Genomic DNA, 19,536 nt, shown 5'->3' on the forward strand with positions numbered 1-19,536 from the left:
AAACTTCTCAGGGAGGGTGACAGAACACTGGACCAGGCTGCCCAGGGAGGTTGTGGAGTCTCCTTCTCTGGAGATATTCAAAACCCGCCTGGACGCCTTCCTGTGTAACCTCATCTGGGTGTTCCTGCTCTGGCAGGGGGATTGGACTAGATGGTCTTTTGAGGTCCCTTCCAATCCCTGACATTCTGTGATTCTGTGAGACAGATTTCTTTAACTTTCGCCTGCATCATAAGGACTCCTGCATTGTAAGGATGCCTACATCAAACTGATTGATTGGTTAGTTGCCTAAATGAAAGCTTCGTGTCTAGCTTTCATCACCCAGTAACCTTTTGGCCACCGTTCTGGATCTACTAAGCCTGGGCTGACAGAACTTTGAAACAGAAATCACAGTTTTGCACTGTTCAGTGCAAGGCTTTCCCAGATCCACTGACTCCACGTCAGAGAGTGGTGCCCATCCCTGCCTGTGGTATCGCATGCAAACAGGGGAGCATGCCATTGCACTCATTCACACGAGAGAAGCCCTTGTGAAAGTTGTCCATTTTTATTGTCTTATCATCTGAGACACAGAGCTCAGTACCTTGCAACTCTGCCCCATTTCACAGCCCAGGTATAGGAGCGTGGGGGCAGCTGAAAAGCAGGATGTGTTTTCATTCAACAAGGGCTCCTGAATTGCTTTATTTATCTCCACATAAGCAAGTGGGAACAGATGTCTCAGCCTCCTTGTACCAGTCACTCAGCTAACAAAAGCACTGTCTTGTTTGTACAGTGCTCTTGTTCTCCCACCCTTAACTCATCATTACGCAGAGATAAACTATCAATGCCCAGCCTTATGACGCTGCAGGGAGGAGGGCTGACTCTGCAGAAAGAAGGAAGAACACACACAAAACAGGCCAAATCTCAAACCTCGCACCGCTTGGTACAGGCACCACTCTGCTGTGATAGGATCATATGCTTTTAAGTCAGCTAAGAGGGGGCAATACCTAAATTCAGGTTTTTAAGACATGTTCCAAGGATTGGAGCTTTCACTGGCCTCCTTTCCCTGAGATGAGAGATACATCTATTCCAGTCCAGACACCAGACAGCAACATTTAAGAAGTACTGAACCCCTACGCACCACCTTAGAGTTCTTACCAGCTCTCTAGACTTCCTTCTTTTAACTCCTTCCAGTATCTTTTAACTTCTACACAAGCTTTGCAGAGGAGCCTCTTAACCACAGTAACTTTACTGTTAGAAACCACAAGAATTACATGCTTTAAGCCAGGGGTTTCAAACTCATTTTCACTGGGGGCCACATCAGCCTCACGGTTGCCTTCAAAGGGCCAAATGTAATTTTAGGACTGTATAAGAGTTGGAGTAGTGCTTTAAGCTATCCTCCCCCCCAAAAAAAAAATTCCCCAAAAGCACTTTCCTACCCCAATCCAGCCCCTTCTTAGGGATCACAAGTCACCAGTAGCTCGAACTGGACACAGTCCTTCCTACCTGCATTTTACTACACACCTTTCTCACATGAGGGTGATCGCCAGCACAGGCCACGACCCCCTTCTGAAATCCACCCCCAGCTTCAGGATCAGACACAGAACCACACACAGCTGTCTCCCAGGGTCGCTGGCTTTGCTCACATTCCCACCCTTGCCCCAGGATGCACAAGGAAGCCCGAGACAGCAGCATGAAGCACAAGCCATAACCCTTTCCAAGTGTCATGCCCAGAATATAGAAGAAAGATTACATTTTCTACTGCATCTGGTACAAAAGGACTAAAATAGGACTTACCATTTGATGTAAGCATAGTTCTACTTCCAGTGTGTACCTGGAGAACTCTTCTACCACTCTCAACAAAAGAGGTCACCTTGGGCCTATACCTGGCCCTTATCTCCAGATTTAAAGGATCATCCATCAGACAGCACTGAAAGCAGGGCTGTTGGTCTTTACTACAGCTGACAGGAGGCTGATTACCCAGAGCTGAAGCCTGCCTGGTACATGAAAGTGTTGTTTTTCTTTTGTTTTTTAAGAAAGAAGTTCATAGCTTGCTGCAGGTATCTCCAAATCTTTTCTAACTGTTGCCTTTGCAGGTGGTTTATTACCAGCTGATGGCACTCTGGGTGAATCAAAAACTATAATCCCCTTTTCCATCTTTTATTCTTTTGTTTTCAGCATACGGGTCAAGACAGTTAAGAGAGGAACTGAGAAACTCACTTAGCAAGAAAGATACAAAAAAAGTGGATGGCTAAAAGCAGCCAAATGACTCACAGGTTGTAAATGGGTTAAGGGCAGCCAGGTGATTTACCCCTTGTAAATACCTGTTTCTTTCCACTGACAAAAAATGTGCCTGAGTGATTAAAGTTAGGTGTGATGGATCCCACCCCTTGTCTCAGTGCATTTCAGTGCTTGATGTTTTGACAAAATTGTGTCCCTGGTTTCAGAAACAAAAATGTGGATTGTCCCATCTGCTTCAGCATCTTGTTTAAGACAGTAGTCAGCAAAAAGTGCTCAGAGGAGACACAAAGCCCAGCCACTGACAGATCCTTGAACACTTGACCCAAAGAGAAGATCTCTCTCTAATCCCCTGCAAGTTTGAAGCTTGTCTGTGCCCTGAAGGAAGAGAATTTAATATTCCTTGCAAAATCCCTGGCTCTGGGTAATCTACATTATTGTAACCCTAGACAAGCTTGTTTTCCACAAAAATATCCAGTATTTTTCTAACCTTAAAGAGCTCTTGATCACCACAAGTATCTTGTGGCTATCAACACCATGAGGCGACTGTGAGGGGAAACTGGGTGCTCTCAATATGTTTAAAACACACAATTTGACTCTTTCCTAGGCTTTCCAGACAAACCGCGGGAGGAGGCAGCAGCCTGTCCAAGACGGCAGGCCTGTTAGCTTAGCAATTGCACCAGTTCATGCGGTTCCTCCCGTCTCCCCAGGGCGTGAATCCTCGGCTCCGGCTTAACGGGCCGATGAACATCAACCACTACGCGACAAAGAAGAGCGTGGCAGAGAGCATGCTGGACGTGGCGCTCTTCATGGCCAATGTCACGCAGCTCAAGGCGGTGCTGGAGCAGGGGACTTCCTTCCAGTACTACGTCACCCTCATCGTGCTCATCAGCATCTCCCTCTTCTTCCAGGTGGTGATTGGGATTCTCCTCATCATCACTGGTAAGGTGGCTGCTGAGGCATGTGCACCCTTGTCGGGTGCTGCTGTGGTGGGGAGCCCCATGGCTTGGACAGCACGGGGGTGGGAGGGAGAAGCCTCTTTCCCAAAACTGTTCCCCTTGGCTGCAACCAGGGCTGCAGGGGGGTTGAAGACAGCTTGATGCGGCTAGTGAGGAGGTCTGCGATACTGCTTTTCAAAGCGGGGAGTGGGTTGGTATTTTCTCCTGCACAACAGCTCCGAGCACTACTCTTCCTTCACTTCCCCACTGCCAAACCCCTGTTGCAGGGAAAGAGATGGATTTTGGGCCTTTTGCTATCCATCCTGCAGTCTGCCCCTTCATGCAGCTCCTGCAGACACATTTTAGCTGCATCTTTCGCCTCACTCAAGCCAGGGCCTAACAGAACAACTTAGACAGAGGTATTCCCTATATTAACCTCACATTTAACCAATCCCACAGTTCTCCTCGTGCCACACAGACAGTATGTTAACACCAGCATTTCGGACAGGATTGCCCAGTGCTCCATCTGATACAAGAGTTGCTACGTTCAGTCTCTAACACATGCCTGGTATTAAAAGTCTGCAGAACTCCGCTTTTTCCTGTATATCCTCTGTGGTTTTTGGGGTTTTTTTTTAATGTGGGACACAGGATTGGAGGCTACAGGAAATCCTGTGACCTGTTTCTTCCCCTGCCCCACATGGCACAGCCTATCCTGGTGGCAGCCATGGTGGCTGGAGCCAGCTGTGAGGAGAAGGGGGACAGGGGACCACGGCTGAGGACAGGGAGCCACAAGGCTGATGTTCACATGGCTTATCGGCCAGACAGCCCTGGTGACCAAGGCATTCCCGTGACTGAACTGATCAATGCCCATCAACTAGGGCTGATCTCCTTCATGTACCCAGGTGCCTCTTGGTTTGGGGGTGAGGAGGGGGTTGATAGCAGTGTCGGCACATATGTGAGATCATGGTGCTAAGAAAGAACTGATCTCCCAACCTGTGTACAATGTCGCTGACCTCGTCCCCCATGTCACCCAGCCCTCCCTTGCCATGTCCCATAGCCATGCAGTAGCGGGGGGCGGGGTGGGGGGCACATGGCACATGCCTACCTAGCATACAGCAGTAATTTGGCTGTTTAGGGTTGGCCCGTTGGAGGGCAATGGCATCTCTGTGGCAAAACAAAGATATGACAAAAAAAATGGATGTTTTTCCTCTGCTTTATCCTCTTATGTCGTCCTAGGTCAAGCTGTGTCCTCTGTAAATTTCCTGGGACTATTCCCTCATCTCTGTGGTCACAGTACTCAGGGGCACCATGGATATTTGCCAGGCAGGGAAGGCTTGCAAGAACTGGAGGACTTGGAGTCAAGCTACAAATCTCCCTTTCTTTTTGCTTTGTATCGCACAGCTCGATTGAACCTGAATGATGTTGCAAAGCAACCCCGCCTGAATATACTCAACAACACTGCCACAGCTCTCATCTTCATCACGGTCATCCTCAACATCTTCATCACAGCCTTTGGGGTGCAGAAGACTGGCCTCTACCCTACCAGGAATTTTCGACCTTATTAAGTCATGGGGCAATGGAGTCAGGTAAGAAAGGGGTGAGTTCCCATCACTGCCGGCCCCTGGAAGGGCTCTCAGTCTCAGAAAACATCATTGCAAGGTGGAGAAGAAGGCAAAGCTGCACAAGTTAACAAAGCCTTTCCTGAGGCATGTGGTTCTCCCACGAGCATCTGGGGCCATTGAACAAATTCCCTCAGAAGAGGAGGATTTCTCATTGCTTGGTCTTTAAAGCAAGAACACCAAACATCCCAACTGCTGGGATTTATCAGCAAGTGGTTTTCAGAAGGCTGCAGACCTCAGGCTAGATATAGATACCAGTTGTGGATGGGAGCTAAATTTGGGAAAGAAAACTAGGTGCCTTCTGGGAGGTATCCCAAGATGGCAGCATTATGTGAGAAGAAGAGGAAGGTGCTGGCAAGACGGGGGTGAAAGAGCTCCTCACGAGAGTCAGTGTGGTTTGGCAGGGGCTGTTTTAAGAATCTACCTCTCATTTTCAAGAGAGTCTTGAAAATAAGAGCCCAATGAATGGCTTGAGTTCCCATGTCAGGTAATTGAAGAAGTAACATGTTCTTAGGTCAAAAGTGCTTTAGGTCAAGAAGCAAAGTTCACATCTCTTGTTTACATGACCTGCAACATGTAAACAAAGTTTAAATGCAGTATACTGGGGCACCAGCCAGCAAGAAAACTCTATATTCGCATGATAATGATGATGGAGGATGCAAAGGCCAAAAGCCTGTACAAAAACACTGCTGCCATGGGATCCAGAAGGGTGGGAGCACTGAAGAGCAGCACCCCACACCCGTAGGGGTGGCTGTGGTGCCAAGCGACCTGGCGTGTTGTGACTGCTCCTCTCTGCCCATGCAGCGCCAAGGAGCCTGCTGAGACCTCACTGGTGTTTCTTGTCTTCCCTGCAGGACCTGGGCAGTGTGGCTGGCGGGGAAAGCTCTCCTCTGTTTTCACTGACCTCAGCAGGAGCCCATCGACGAATCCAGAGAACTGGGTTAAACTTTCAAAACTGTGTACATGTCATGGTATACTGGCCCCTTACCGTAATGCTTTTGTAGTTCCGAAGGAGTGAAAGCATTGCCTTTCAAAGCTAGAGCAAACTTTGCTAAAGAAAGCTGCAGGAACAGCAGCAGGTACACAATTTCAAAGCAGAGTTCTGTAAATCTCATCTCTTATTTTAGTTGCCTGCTTCACATAATCAATATTGGCTCATTTTGTAGAGAAGACTGAATGGTTTACTTTGTAGGCTAAATAAATGATCAAAGTCCAGCTTTTTTGTCTCAAGCATAATTTGCTATACTTAAAGCAATTCTATCTAATAGTTTACTTCCCAAATGTTGGACTGGTTTTCTCAAACTAAAAAAAAAAAAAAAAGTTCTCATGAGAGAATAAAGTGTGTGTATGTCAGCATGGCTAAAACCAGTTCAAATGTTTTCCTAGTTGTTTAAAAATAAAATTAAACACGACACAGTTAGGAAAACAATCAGATGTTTCCAGCCTTGGAAAATTAACAATGACAGAAAATAGATATTATGGTCTGACGTCTTTGCCAGGGACCTATCAGGAATTATGTCAGAAGAACTTGACAATATTTAGCAGAAAATGAAGAAACATTATACATAAGGAGATACTCTAGGCTTATTGCCACAATGAGAAATGAAAGATGCATAGTGTATTACTTTATTAAAAAATCACCATTATAATTTAAGGTCTTATCACTAACATAAATGTTTTAAAACATATCACTTTTATATTGACAATGCCAGGAATTCTCTTGTATTAGAACAATTTGTTTCCTTAAAAAAGGTCTTTGAATTAATGATTTTTTGGGTTTTATTTGAAAGAGTAAAAATGTTTGATCTTAAATTTTGTAGCTCTGTAGTCATGCTAAAAATTGGTATTTTAATAGCCTGGTATAAGCCTATTTAAATAATGACATGCTTTTCTGATTATTAAATGATTTTTTCATTGTACGGCAGAATCAGAGTTCAATATGGATTTTTCACTTTGCGTACTCTTGCCATCACTGAGAAAGAAATCTCATGAAAATGTCCACATATTGGTCTTCAGGAGCTATTGGGAATGTCTGACGCTAAAAATAACTGGTACGGGCAAATTTCATTTGTGCTCTACATCTGACCTTACAGAACTAAATTTTTGTTTAAGTCACAGGTGGTGCTTTTTTCTGGAGAGGGTGTGAAAGATCTTGCCTAGGAAAGCTAGTGGGTAAGGCTATGGGCCAGCACCAGCTCGTACCTGCAAAGGACAGTGGCTTTTTTGCAGCTGAAGGCAACTTGCATATAAAGAGTAGAGTGGAAAACACCAATTACATATTTACCAGAATTTAAAACATCAGAGCTGAGCCGAGTCTGGGATCTGGGATCTGTTTGTTGAAGCAGGTAAAGACTTGTCCTCCGCTTTCTCTGGGGGATGGCAGGTCTGGAGCGACACTGAGTTTGCTGCTTATCCTGCTTCTCAGTCTCTGCTGAGACTGACAGCAAATGGAGGTGAAGCCTCTGTTATCCTGCTCTCCTCTGGAAAAAGGCTTCACTGTAGAGGCAGAAAAACTAGTTCTAGCCAATGCGAAACCACCAGCAAAGGGTTTTCAGCTGGCTGCGTTCATGAAAAAGTAAAAAATTATGCATACCCTGTGCAGATCCCAAATCCTGTGACTCATTGCTTCACAGAGCAGGAGGCAAAGCAATTAACATTGATGACTGAATGTAAAGAGAGGAAAAAAAAAAAAAAAGGTTCAGCTGAGAAAGAAGCAGCGAGAGGAATTTCATTACCAGATCTTAACTTCAGCATCATCACCTCAGAGACCTGCCAGGTCGGGTACGGTGGTGCATGAGGCCTGCCCGAGCAGAGAGGGCTTCCCATCACCCAGCCCAGGCAAGCAGAAGACCAGCAGTGCACTGGAATGCTTTTCCCCTGTCACCTTTAATAATCATTTCTCATTATAATGGAACCAGACTCATTAGCAACCTTGGCTGCCTTTTTCCCTCTCCATGTTCCCTGACTCCCGTTCCTGCCAAGCTTTTTATACTCAGAGGAGGCAGAGTTGAAGGGAAAAAGGGCCAAGTTTGAATTTAATTAAGCAGTTGCTGTGAAAGAGCTGACCTCCCATTTGTGTAGGCTGTACCAAGCACCGAGCTCAGGTCTAGGCTCTCACCTGCAGTCTTCTCCAGGAATTGTTCCCTGCTTGCGAGAGGGACCACTTCATTCTCCACGTTCTCTCTCCATGACCACATAGCACTTCTGCTTTGCTGAGACCTATATTTGTCCAATAGTTCTATCTTGTTTCACATGACAAACCCAGGGAGACAGGAGAAAAACTGTTTTGTTGCCATCCCCCTTTCTCCAGACCTAGAGGGGACTGAAACAGATCTCACTTCTGGCTAACCCTGCTTGTTGCATCTCCCACCGACCTCTCATGGGATTGCGCAGAGAGTGACCTGTCTCTCTGGTATTGTCTAAGCTCTCCGTTATATGAGGCCACAGGGGCAACATACAGTTTCTAATCCCTGCTGTGTGGCGATGCAGGTATGAGTAACACAAGGACAGAACTGAGCTCTTGTAGGAAGATGACGTATTTATAAAACGTGGGCGAGAATCAGTATATCCCCCAGCTGTAACAGAGAGGTGGCCCAGGAGTCGTCTTGAAGGCACAGAGCCACATTAAGGCAGGTAATTCAAAGGTACAATTCAGATTTTTAACACAAGGCATCAGTATCTAAAAAACAATCATCTTTAGACATTCGTAGGCAATGAAAAGAGGTGAGATGTTCATACCGGGCGAACATTAAAGACAATGACAAAACAAGTCACATTGTAATTTTCACACAATACATTTCTCTCAGAATAAAAGCGAGCCCTTCTTTGTTCCCTTCACTGGCCGGCAAAACACGCATCAGCCCTACAATTCGCAGTCCTCAAGACGGAGCTGGCATTTGTGGGCAGAGCCCCCTTGCCATGCACCCCGTGCTTGGGGGCCCCGGTTCCCCAGCCTGGCCACATCCCGCCCCAGAGAAGGTCTCTTCTGCAGCATGGCCCATCATCTCCCCAGCTGTCCCCTGCCAGAGAGTTGCCAGAGCAGTTCCCTCCTGCCCACCTGCCTGACGCACGGGAAATTCGGTGCAACCAATTTCCTTCTGCTGTCGAGGCAGGACACAGCCAGGATGCAAGTGAAGGCCAGAAATGTGGGGCGAACTTCACCACAAACCCAGACACAGCTTCCTAAAAAATTCCCTGTGATAGAAATGAGATTGACTGTCAGAGGTGTCAATTTCCAAGCTGTGGTGAAGCCAGGTTCTCTCTTGCTCTCCGGGAGCTGTGCCAGATCCAGAGATGAACCCTCCTCGCAGCTGTAGTGCACAACGTAGAACACTAGTGATGAGGTGAACCACCTGCTGATCAGGGACCACGGTGACCTGGGCACCAACCTGGATGGCCACATTCTTTCACTGCATGGCTGCCATACTACCTAATCCTGATGTGCTGCCTGCTCTCCCCCTCTTCTTAGAGTCATCACAGAATCAGAGAATGTCCTGAGTTGGAAGGGACCCACAAGGATCATGGAGCCCAACTCCTGTTCCTGCACAGGACAACCCCACAGGTCACACCATGTGTCTGAGGGCTTGTCCAGCCTCTTCTTGAATACTGTCAGGCTTGGGGCCATGACACCTCCCTGGGGAGCCTGTTCCAGTGCTCCAGCACCCTCTGGGTGAAGAACCTTTTCCTCATGTCCAACCTAAACCTCCCCTGGCACATCTTCCTGCCATTCCCTTGGGTCCTATCACTGGTTGTCATGACTCTGGGGAGAAAAACTGCACGTTGCTTTGGAAGAGGGGCAGCAGCCTCAGAGCAAAGCCTGATACCACTCCTGCAAGATTTGCTGCTGGCCAGCAATCCGGGAAGCATCTCTCCCTACAACCTGCAGCGGTCTCTGAGCATGCAAGCTGGAAGACAGCTTTTGTCTCCATGGACTCTCTTCAAGCTCATCCACAGAGGCTGCCAACTAGTGCCAATTAGTACTAATCATGTTTACTACCACAATGCTTAAATACCAACTTAAAATACCCACTGTGCTAGAAAGCGGAGAACATTTGTGATGGTAACTTTGACAGTGGGGATACTGGCCATCAGGAAACTGGACTGATACCCACTAACTCCTTACATCTCAACCAAGGAGTCCTCACGAGGTAAACAGTTCTGCTTGCCACTGGCTTGGGTTACAAGGTGTGAAGGAAGGAGCACAGTCACAGCTAACGCACAGGGGCGAAATCCTAAAATTCTGCTGGCAGTGCTGGAGTGAGGGCTGCACCCTACTTCCCAGGCCACTCTTTGCTGGGTTATTTAGAATCATTTAAGCCAAGTGAGTTATCTTCTGGATGCCCCTAATTCTTGACAGTGTCTGCAGACGAATGTTCACTGCTAACTTCAGGTGCTGCAGACCACATCTAAGCCAGACATGAAAGTACACAGTACGAATAACCTTTCCTCCCTGTGCATGACATAAGGGTCGCCACCGAATCCATCAGCTTTCCATATGCAAAATGGGCATCGTGCCATTTTCTGCGCAATGGGGCCAAACAGCTGGGTCCTCCTAATGCCTCGCTGCATCCCAGCGCTCGCCCTCCCTGCCAGCCTCTCCCCATTCCACAGGGATTGCGTGACAGAGCCAGCCTGGACAAGCTGTGGAGGCACAGTCCTGGAGCCTGGGGAGCAGCTCGCCTGCACACTCATGGGGCTATGCCTGTGTTTGAGTGAACCACAGGCTACGACATGCACCGAGAGCGTGACTGACACTGCACATTCCAGGCAGAAACAGAGCTTATTGCAAGACTGCATCACAGGGCTCTGGCCTCCTAAACTCCTGTGAAACATTAAAAAATAAAAAATAGTGTTGACTGTTGTCAGCCTCTTCCCTCTTGCTCCAATTACAGTGTTTCATTTCTGAAGTCTCTACATGCGGAAAATACTTTCCCTCAATAAAAAGACTACTTTGGCTTGAGCAGAAGGCTAAGGCTGCCCCTTCTGAGATATTCAGTGTATGTGTTCTGGCAAAGGTTCTGTGGACTCAGAGACACAGCCGTTTCTTGTCTGCTTCTCACCGTAGTGGCACACTGCACAGCAAAACTTTCTAAAATCTGGTTGACTTTTTCTGACTCCATCACCTGCAAAACACAGTCGGAGGCAAGCAGATGATTTGACAAGATTTCTATCTCACATGCCAGAACTTGCATGTTCTGTTTTCTACTGCAACAGTGGAACTTGATGGACTTGTCGAGCACCATGGAATTAATAATAAATGAATGTCTATTCAGAATTGGCATCCAGTCCACCAGCGTAAAAAGCAAACAACTCTAGTACCATGTCAGCATTGCTTGTCTCCTGCATACCTGCATTACTCACTTCTCAACAACTCCCCACAGAGCTGGGTGCTGTGAGTAGCATCCTACTTCAAGCTCTCCTCTGAAGCTTAAGACCAGTAGCAGCCCTTTCAGCAGGGTATGGGGACACCGAAGCTCCAGTGCAGAGCACCGAGTGTGCTGGGATTTCTGGGTTTCTATAGTCCTGCAAAATGGTTGCAGGGGTAAAAATATCTTGCCTTGCATTAATAGGAGTTTTAAGGGCTGAGAATTCCCTGTAGTGTCAGGCCGGCTGTGGATAGGGACTCTTTCACAGTTCCTCCATCAACACCAGCATGGGTCTGCCCATCCTTTTATTCATTTAACCCTCTTCTGTCCTCACTGTTCTTTGCACCCAGTGCAAGTGCCACCTCCCATGTACCAGGCCAGAGCTCCCAGGGATGTTCCGGAGATGAAGTACCAACAGCTGTGCTGGTTCTTCAGCCAAGAAGCGTGGTGTTTACATAAAAGTCAAACTATGACAAGACATAACCATGAGGCCATAACTTATTAAACGATGCTGCATGAATATACGAGATTTAGAGAGCAGAATACTCTGTCTCCTTTTTTTCAGACAAAATCACAATATTTCAACTAATAAAATATTGCCACTTCTTCCCTGCTAGGGTTTCCCTGATATCGTTAGGACAAACACACGTCTGTCAGATAAGGCTGCAAAGTTCCTCCTGAGATGCCCTGCTAGTTTCTCTGTGTAACCCCTCCACTATCCTCAGGCAGTGGATCAATAATTTAGGTGGAGTTCGAACATCAACCCCTGCCACCTCACCCAGCTGCGGGCAAACGTGGCTCTCATATGGGAAGTGTACTTGCATCTCTGTCCATGGCCCATAATTTGCTGAAAATGAGCACAAGTTTTCATAATGACTAAAGTGAAAAGCACAGAGAAACGTCTAAGCACCAGCAGCCTAAAGTGCTTATCATCTCCTCCACATCCAGATTGCCTTGGGTCAGCACATGGGCATGTGGACACAATACAGTTCAGAGAACTTACTTTGGTCCTCTGTCCAAAGCATGGATGCTGAAGACATGGGGAAGGAGGGGAAATGAGGAGGGTTGTTGGGGTTTTTTTTCTCTTTTTTTTCCTTCAAGTATTGAAAGAGAAGCTGAGTTACTGTAAATAATATAGGCTTAGCTGGGATTGGGGTTTGTTTGTTTTGCATCACACCAAGACTCAACAGGAAATATGGCACCTCTCCCACTGCACCATCCGCCAGACTGCACGGCAGGACATACGAGTCTTTCCCTCAGTGACATCTCCCCTGCACGCCTTCCCAGCAAGACACAGATCCTACGTCTTGGATGCAATGGCTCACAGGAGAAGCTTCCGCTTCCCCAGCCTGACCACCCCTTCCTCAGCTGTGCCGTCCCATCAGAGGGCTCTGGAGGCAAGGAAGAGTTTGTGTGCTCGGCTGTGTTGCCTCGATGAAGTGCATGTCGAGACGAGATGGTGGATGGCGCTTCCGGGCAGCTTTGGGGTTGAAGGCTACAGTGTCTTCAGCTGGCGCCGGTTCCACATGCCTCGCTTTGAGTGAAACCAGTGGAAAAAGTTTCTCAGAGAGAGACGCTCCACTTCCAGCCCGGCCTGCAAGATCCTGGCAGAAAGGAGAAGGGCAGGTTTAGGTAAAACTTGATCACAAAGATACCAAGGGGCCCAGCCCCAAGAAATCTCTTTTTGGTTGTCCTGTTGTCAAGAGACTGCAATCAAATTGAAGAGCCCTGAACGGCTTAGAGGTATCTCATATCCATAAGCAGACGTCTAATGACACTTGCTGAGTGTTCATAGACTCCTGAGAGCAGGACTGGTCAGGAGCAGGCTGCACAAGCCAGGCTAGGAGGAAAGACAGCTGGCAACATGGGATTGCTGGTGATGTTAGTCTTTTCTGCAGATATCTGACAGAAAAGACAGGGTCGGTCCCAAAACCTAGAACTACAAACCAAGAGGCCTAGGATTTGTCCAGCAGAGATCCCTCATCATAAACTTCTCAGAAGTTGTAACTGTACCTCATGATCTTTAAATGTCTCTCTGACAGACTCTCTTCTGGGCAATTGCTATATGTAGTATGGGAAGCCTGAGAGAGCCAAACTGGACCCTATTGCGTGCTACACTGCTTGAAGAGGACAAAATCTTCAAGATCACCAGTGCCTCATCTGCCCATAGCGAACCAACAATGTAGCTGGAAAGCACCAGGAAACTCCTCTCGGTGGCTGTAGTAGTGTACTTTGGGTCCACTTGCCTACTAGATTTGAGGTCAGGACACGCTCAAAGACACTCCTTCACTGACTAAGCTTATGGTGGCATTAGTCACCTCAGTCTCCTCAGATCACCATTCCCCTGGTCCTTGGTCCTCCAGGATCTAATGCATCTCCCCCTGCAAGTGCATGAATGTTGACAATGGATGCCTACCTGTCCAGGAGTTCCCAGTCCTCTCCTCCCCAGCGGTCCCGAAACTCTTTTGTGTTCATGCCTCCAATCTTGTCCAGGTCAGACTTGTATATGCCCAGGAGACCAAACCCATTCACCTCCCAGTAGCCTGAAGACAACACAAAAGAGGCATAGGTATGTCAGTGCTTCAAACCACTGATGACTCCAGCATGGCTACTGGAATGAGACTCAAGCTTCTTTTAGCACAATGTTGACATCAGAGAGTCAACTCAGCCCCAAGGCAGAGCCAACCATATTAAAGCTTTGGCAAGTGAGAAAGGCTTGCAGGCAGACAGCATGGGCTGTCCTATGAACTTGTTAGCAGAGCCTCTCACATCTCCTGTCTGGCAGCATAGTACCCAACATACCCACACTGTTCCAGCTTCAAAGGGTTGTCCTTGTGCTGGGATAACTCAAGATGGCCACCACCATCTAAAGGACATCCTACACTCAGATGATGTATGCCACCTTCTCCCTCCTGACTTGGGTTAGTTTACCCCACTCCCAGGCTACCAGATCTCCTCAGGACAGGCTGTGCCCACTAAGAAAAGAGAGAAATGGAGGAGGGGTTTTCCAAGGTCCTCAAATCCACAGAGAGCCCTAGGAGGTGACCAGGAGGAACATCATATAAAGGGCTCTACTGGATCTTCAACCTCAAATTCCAGGTACTTGGCACTGCTAAACCAATCCTTTGTCTAATACACTCTCATCTAGTGGCCCTGGAAGTACCTTAAGCTCCAGACTATGACAGCAACAGAGGAACAAACCCAGAGGTTACATGCACCATCCTTCTCCCCCCATTCCCCAAGGTCTGAGCCAAAGAGGCTTGACTCCCTCTTACCGTCAGGCCACTGTGGGGACATGCCGCAGTGCAGCCTCATGACGATGGGTGCGAAGGCCATCTTGCCTTCCACACAGTGCTTCCGTATCGAATCAATGACTCCAGCTGGGAAGTGGATGTGGAGGTCACAAAGGAAAATGATGCTATGTGGGTCCTAGAACCAACCACACCGGTTGGGAAAAAAATAGGTTGACTTTGAGTAAGTCTTTCTTGAAGGGCAGGAAGACAGAAATATGGGAGAGAATTAAAGAGACATTTGTTTCTTGATCAGAAATTGAGATCCTAGGGGCTGGCAAAATGGCCACGGAGCAGCTGTTCAATGACAGGTATGGAATACTATGACCATCATCTGGCAGAGCTAGTATCACAAAACTGCTATTGCTGATTTCCCTTCTGTCTGACAGTCCCAGCAGGTGGGCCAAGAACTGAACAGATCACAAGTTTCTTGGAGTAAGGGGTGAGCCTCTTACTCTAGAGGGACAGGAAACATATCTACTGATCTGCCAGGCTATTCCCTTCCCTAAAAAAGTGTGTTCAGTAAGAAAGACAAGAGGTAGCACCAGACACATACTAGAAACCCTCCTGTCTACCCCAAGTCTCCCGGGCTTACCGTCACAAGGTCTATCCCTGCCTGTAGCCCAGCAGAACGCTCAAAATTCCCCGTCAACTTCAAGTACCGATAGCTGCGGGTCAGACAGGAAAGAAAAGTTCAGTGCATGCAGGCTGGCAAGTGGTACAGGGCAGGCATCATGCTGCGGAGCTGCCCCTCACCACCGCGCACCCTCACAAGGAGGAGGAAAAGCCTTTGCTGTGCAAGTGTGCAAGCTTAGGGCTGCTGAATGTCCCAGCGTATCCCGAGGGTCCTCCCACTCTTGCATCTAGGACACGGTTGGTCCCTAGCAAAAGTCTTTTCAGCTCTAGTCCAGGTCTATCCTAGGGCTAGATCTGTTACTGGGAACCCTTGGCACATAAAGGGAAGGACCAGCCAAGGCTGCTTCAGGTCAGAGTAAAGTGAGCCAGACAGCTATTCCAGCAAGTGGAGTCCCCAGAGGTCTCTGTGCTCTTTGTCCCATTTCCCACAGCTTTCCTGTCTTTCCTGTCCTGCCCCTGCCCCATCACTGCAAGACTTGCTTCCTGTCCTCTCTTGCAAACTTGAACCAAAGCCAAGAGAAAAGAGATGCATCTGGATGGATGACTGCAATAGATATTGCCTTGCATTTTTATAACACTATTATATGCAGTATACATGTATGTACATTAGAACACAGACTAGCCAACGCTCTCAGACACATGGTGTGAACTGTGGGGTTGTCCTGTGCAGGGACAGGAGTTGGAATCGGTGATCCTTGTGGGTGTCTTCCAATTCAGGACATTCTATGATTATCTATGATTCTATGATATGCACGTATATGTGCAAGGTGTGGTTTCCAGCTGCAGGAGGCTGTGGCTGGTCAGTACACAGAGGCTGGCAGATGTGCTATGTTTGCAGGCATATGCCCGTGAGTGGTTTTGTGTGGCCAGGCAGTCCTCTCACCTGTGCAAGGTAGACCTTTTCAGAGCCTTCTCTACATCCATGTCATCGCTGCTGTAGTCCGTGATGATGATGTTGAAGTACGGATCCTTAGTGACTCGGAACAGCTCTTCCATGTCCGAGATGAACTGCAGCACCCAGCGTGCCTGGTTTTTCACTGGTTATATTGTAAGAGGGAGAGAACCAAAGCAAAACCGATTTCAAAGATAGCATGGCTTCTCAACAGGCAAGGCTCCTTGCCTCCCCTCAAGCCCTGCTAACCTTGCAGGGATGCTGAAATAGGCCCAATCTGAAAACCTGGACCAAAGAGCCCAGGAATCAGTGTGGGGTCTTTCCCAGAGTGTGATGGGAGTTTTCTTTGAACTTACATTCTATAAGAGTCATATTTCTGAGGAGATTTAACTTGGAGAGAACAGAAATGGGAAGTGACCCAAATGAGACAGTTGAGGCTGGCCCAGACCCATTGTTCAGGACTGCCCCCATGTGAAGTGCCCATCATGCCACCCCTGGATGTCCCGGGAAGAGAGGTCCCCCTTACCTGGCACCACGAAGTGAACCACAGCACGGTGGTTCCAGGAAAAGCCCTGGGGCCAGCACAGCTCTGGCTCATTCGCCACAGACATCAGGTGACGCTGGCGACCCCACGCCAGGTTCCTCATCTTCCTCTCCTCCTCCTCATCCCTGCCAACGCCCTGCCAGCCCTGCGCAAAGACGTACTCGGAGAAGCGGACGAGCCGCTCTCCCTGCTCCAGCAGCTCCAGCTCCAGCAGGTAGCGGCTGCCTCGCATGCGGTCCTGGTGTTTCTCCACGTTCACGATACGCTGCAGCTGGAACCGTCTGCAGGAGATACAGCTGGGGTGGGCACATCCCCCATACACCAGCCCCATCTCTCCCACCTCCAGCCTGTTCAGCTCTGCCAGGCTCTTTCCTCCTGGCTAACACAAACCTTTTTGTCCCTAGCTTCCCCCTTGCTTTGCTGCACCCCTTCCAAAATCCCCTGGGAAGGTTTAGCACCTGTTTCCTAAATCCATAAGCACGTGGGATTAGATCTGGGATTCCAGCCAAGAGAAAATAGTTGGCAAGGGAAATGAAAGAAAGGTGACACAGAAAATAACAAATGTGTCTGAATGATTGTAGGGCTGGTAACAGTGAGTGTATTCAACACCTCCTACAACAATCTTGGCACAAGGAGCATGTTTGGGCTAGTGAAGCTGGTTGATGACAGCTCACCAGCCAATACTACGGAGTAGGACTGAGCAATCATACAGTAAAAACTGGAGTGAGCTGTAGGTTCAGAATGGCCAAAACAGGATGAAATGCCAGGTCATGCCCTTCTGGATCATAACAAGAGTTTCTGCTATAAAATGGATGCTCATCGGTTAAAAATGCAGAGAAAAGGTTGTGTGTACTGATCAGTTACACCACGACTGTGATGGATGTGACTCTGAAAAAACAAATGCAATCTTAAGCTACTTCCAGTAGGGATTCGGAACTACTAACACCCATTCTACAAAACATCAAGTATACTGGTCACTTACGTACAGGAAATTAACCCAAACTGAAACCTGCATAGAGAAGGACAGATAAAATCATGGAAATAGAGGCTAACTCAACAGAAAGGTCAGGAGTTGGATTGTTTGGCTTATAGAGGCTCAGAGAAGGTACGTCTATTTGCCAGAAACGCAATCAAGATGGTAAGTCTTAAGAAGAAAAAGAACCATATCGAGACCATATACAAACAGAGTACCAGATCTCTAGTAGGTCACCAGAGAAACGAGGAGCTCAAACATCTTCCCAAACCAGTACTAGGATCTAGAAATCTAGCTGGTTTTAAGACAGAGTTGCACACATTCAGATAACAGTGTAGGGTACTTGGTTGTCTCTGAGATCAGTGTACTGATCCACACTATCTGATAGGTCGCTTCTGGTCCTCTGTCCTAAGTGATTCACAAACTGAGATGTGGCAGCTACCAAACCACAAGCACAAGAAGCTCCAGTCCTACTTCATATCAGCAGGGTTTCTTAACCTTCAGCTGGTAAAATGCTCCTTTGTGCTCTCAATACCTACACTGCGCAAGAAGGAAGCCAGCAAAAGGCCAGTGATGCCAGCTGGATGGAAACCTCCAGTCTTTCATGTTTACTGCCACCAGCTATTTGAGGGCAATGTTCAGCTCCCAGACATGCTCCGGTGTCCAACAATTCCCATTCCTCAATCAAAAGAGGTATCTAAAGCCCAGGTTTTTACACAGATTGCTTACCTGAAATCTTATTTCCTACACCTAGTTTAGCCTCTGATTTCCACTAGCTCCTAACGTGACAGGTATTTCCTGTGCAGCACGGTACACCACCTCCAGGACACTGTCCTTTCTTTTTTACACCGTGTCTTACCCTTTACTCCTCTGGTTGAGCTTCTTCAGGAAGACCCGTGTGACTTCCAGGGCCTCACGTTCTCTTAGCAGCAAGTTCCCTGACGTGTTGCATTTCAGGTCAATCCAGTCTGTACGCAGCATATGGAAGTCCAGGTTGTTCATGCTGAAGGTCTGCTTCCAGTTCACTGCCTGGTCAAACACTGGTACGTAATCAAAATCTTCCTCATCTTCCTCCTCTGGCTCCCCATCTGCCTCTGCCTCTTCCTCTTCTGCTGCCATAGGTTCAGACTTGCCCTTCACAGGAGATGCCACCTGTGCCTCTCCCTCGCCCACGACCCCATCATTGGCCACCTTTTGCTCAGCAGTGTTGGACTCCACTTGGTTCAGCCACTGAGGCAGCCCAGTGCCTCCTCTCCTGGCTGGCACAGTGCCTGCTGGCTTCAGCCCATCCTTAGCAGTGCTGAGGTCTCCTCGATGTCTCACCTCTTTGGGAATCGTCACCCCTGAGTCCCTGAGGTGACCAAGAGGCTGCTGCTGCATTTGAGACATGGTCCTGAAAGGAGGGTTTGCCGTTTTGACTGGTGCTCTCCCTTGGACAGCCCTGGCATGCTGCGGAGGACTCCTGGAGTTGTCTTTGACACCAGCTTTTAAACGGGGTCTCTTCATTATTGGGTTCCCCTCTAGGCCAGCCTGGCTGAGGCTTTGGTTGGCAGAGGCCAGTGTGGCTGATTTAACACCAGACCTCTTCGTCTTCCTCCTCTGTGGCCCCATTCCTATGTCATCACCCATCACTGAGAGGAGCCGACGATGCTCCTGGAGGGAATAGCCCTCAGAGACATTATCACTGCCGACCACGCTGCTGGGAATGTTGCCTGCCAGCTCTGCCCTCCCCATGCTGGGGTGCTCAGGGGGGCTGGTACTCTCCACATCCTGCTCCACGTACTGCAGGTCGTCCAGATTCCCCTCCTGGGAGCCTGCAGGAGTAATCACAGTTACACCTCTGGCACCCTCCTGCTGCCTTTCCCGTCCTGTCCCAGGCATCTGCCTTACCAGGGCCAGCTATTTCTCACCTCAGGTTGCACCAGGGGGAGGTTTAGATTGGACATTAGGAAAAAATTCTTCACAGAAAGGGTTGTCAGGCATTGGAACAGGCTGCCCAGGGAAGTGGTTGAGTCACCATCCCTGGAAGCGTTTAAAAGATGCATAGATGAGGTTCTTAGGCACATGG

At 48.2% G+C, this 19,536-nt stretch overlaps 2 protein-coding genes across 3 annotated transcripts in view; one reads left to right on the forward strand and one right to left on the reverse strand.

The window, feature by feature from the left end:
- NINJ2 (ninjurin 2) overlaps positions 1 to 6,644 on the forward strand; it is a 50,491-nt gene extending 43,847 nt beyond the window's left edge. The window contains exons 2-4 of the mRNA XM_065627640.1: positions 2,922 to 3,153; positions 4,551 to 4,735; positions 5,623 to 6,644. Coding sequence (XP_065483712.1) covers positions 2,922 to 3,153; positions 4,551 to 4,714 — 396 coding nt within the window. The 3' untranslated portion in view covers positions 4,715 to 4,735; positions 5,623 to 6,644. The remainder of the gene's footprint in view (positions 1 to 2,921; positions 3,154 to 4,550; positions 4,736 to 5,622) is intronic.
- Positions 6,645 to 8,288: 1,644 nt separating this feature from the next.
- B4GALNT3 (beta-1,4-N-acetyl-galactosaminyltransferase 3) overlaps positions 8,289 to 19,536 on the reverse strand; it is a 68,777-nt gene continuing 57,529 nt past the window's right edge. For both annotated transcript variants that reach the window (XM_065627625.1, XM_065627616.1), the window contains 7 exons: positions 18,328 to 19,282; positions 16,478 to 16,776; positions 15,943 to 16,096; positions 15,019 to 15,091; positions 14,409 to 14,562; positions 13,550 to 13,676; positions 8,289 to 12,737 (listed from right to left, as the gene is read on the reverse strand). In XM_065627625.1, the coding sequence (XP_065483697.1) occupies positions 12,629 to 12,737; positions 13,550 to 13,676; positions 14,409 to 14,562; positions 15,019 to 15,091; positions 15,943 to 16,096; positions 16,478 to 16,776; positions 18,328 to 19,282 (1,871 nt within the window). In that variant the 3' untranslated portion in view covers positions 8,289 to 12,628. The remainder of the gene's footprint in view (positions 12,738 to 13,549; positions 13,677 to 14,408; positions 14,563 to 15,018; positions 15,092 to 15,942; positions 16,097 to 16,477; positions 16,777 to 18,327; positions 19,283 to 19,536) is intronic.

This window comes from Caloenas nicobarica, chromosome 1 (assembly GCF_036013445.1).
Source record: "Caloenas nicobarica isolate bCalNic1 chromosome 1, bCalNic1.hap1, whole genome shotgun sequence".
In the NCBI taxonomy this organism is placed as follows: domain Eukaryota; kingdom Metazoa; phylum Chordata; class Aves; order Columbiformes; family Columbidae; genus Caloenas; species Caloenas nicobarica.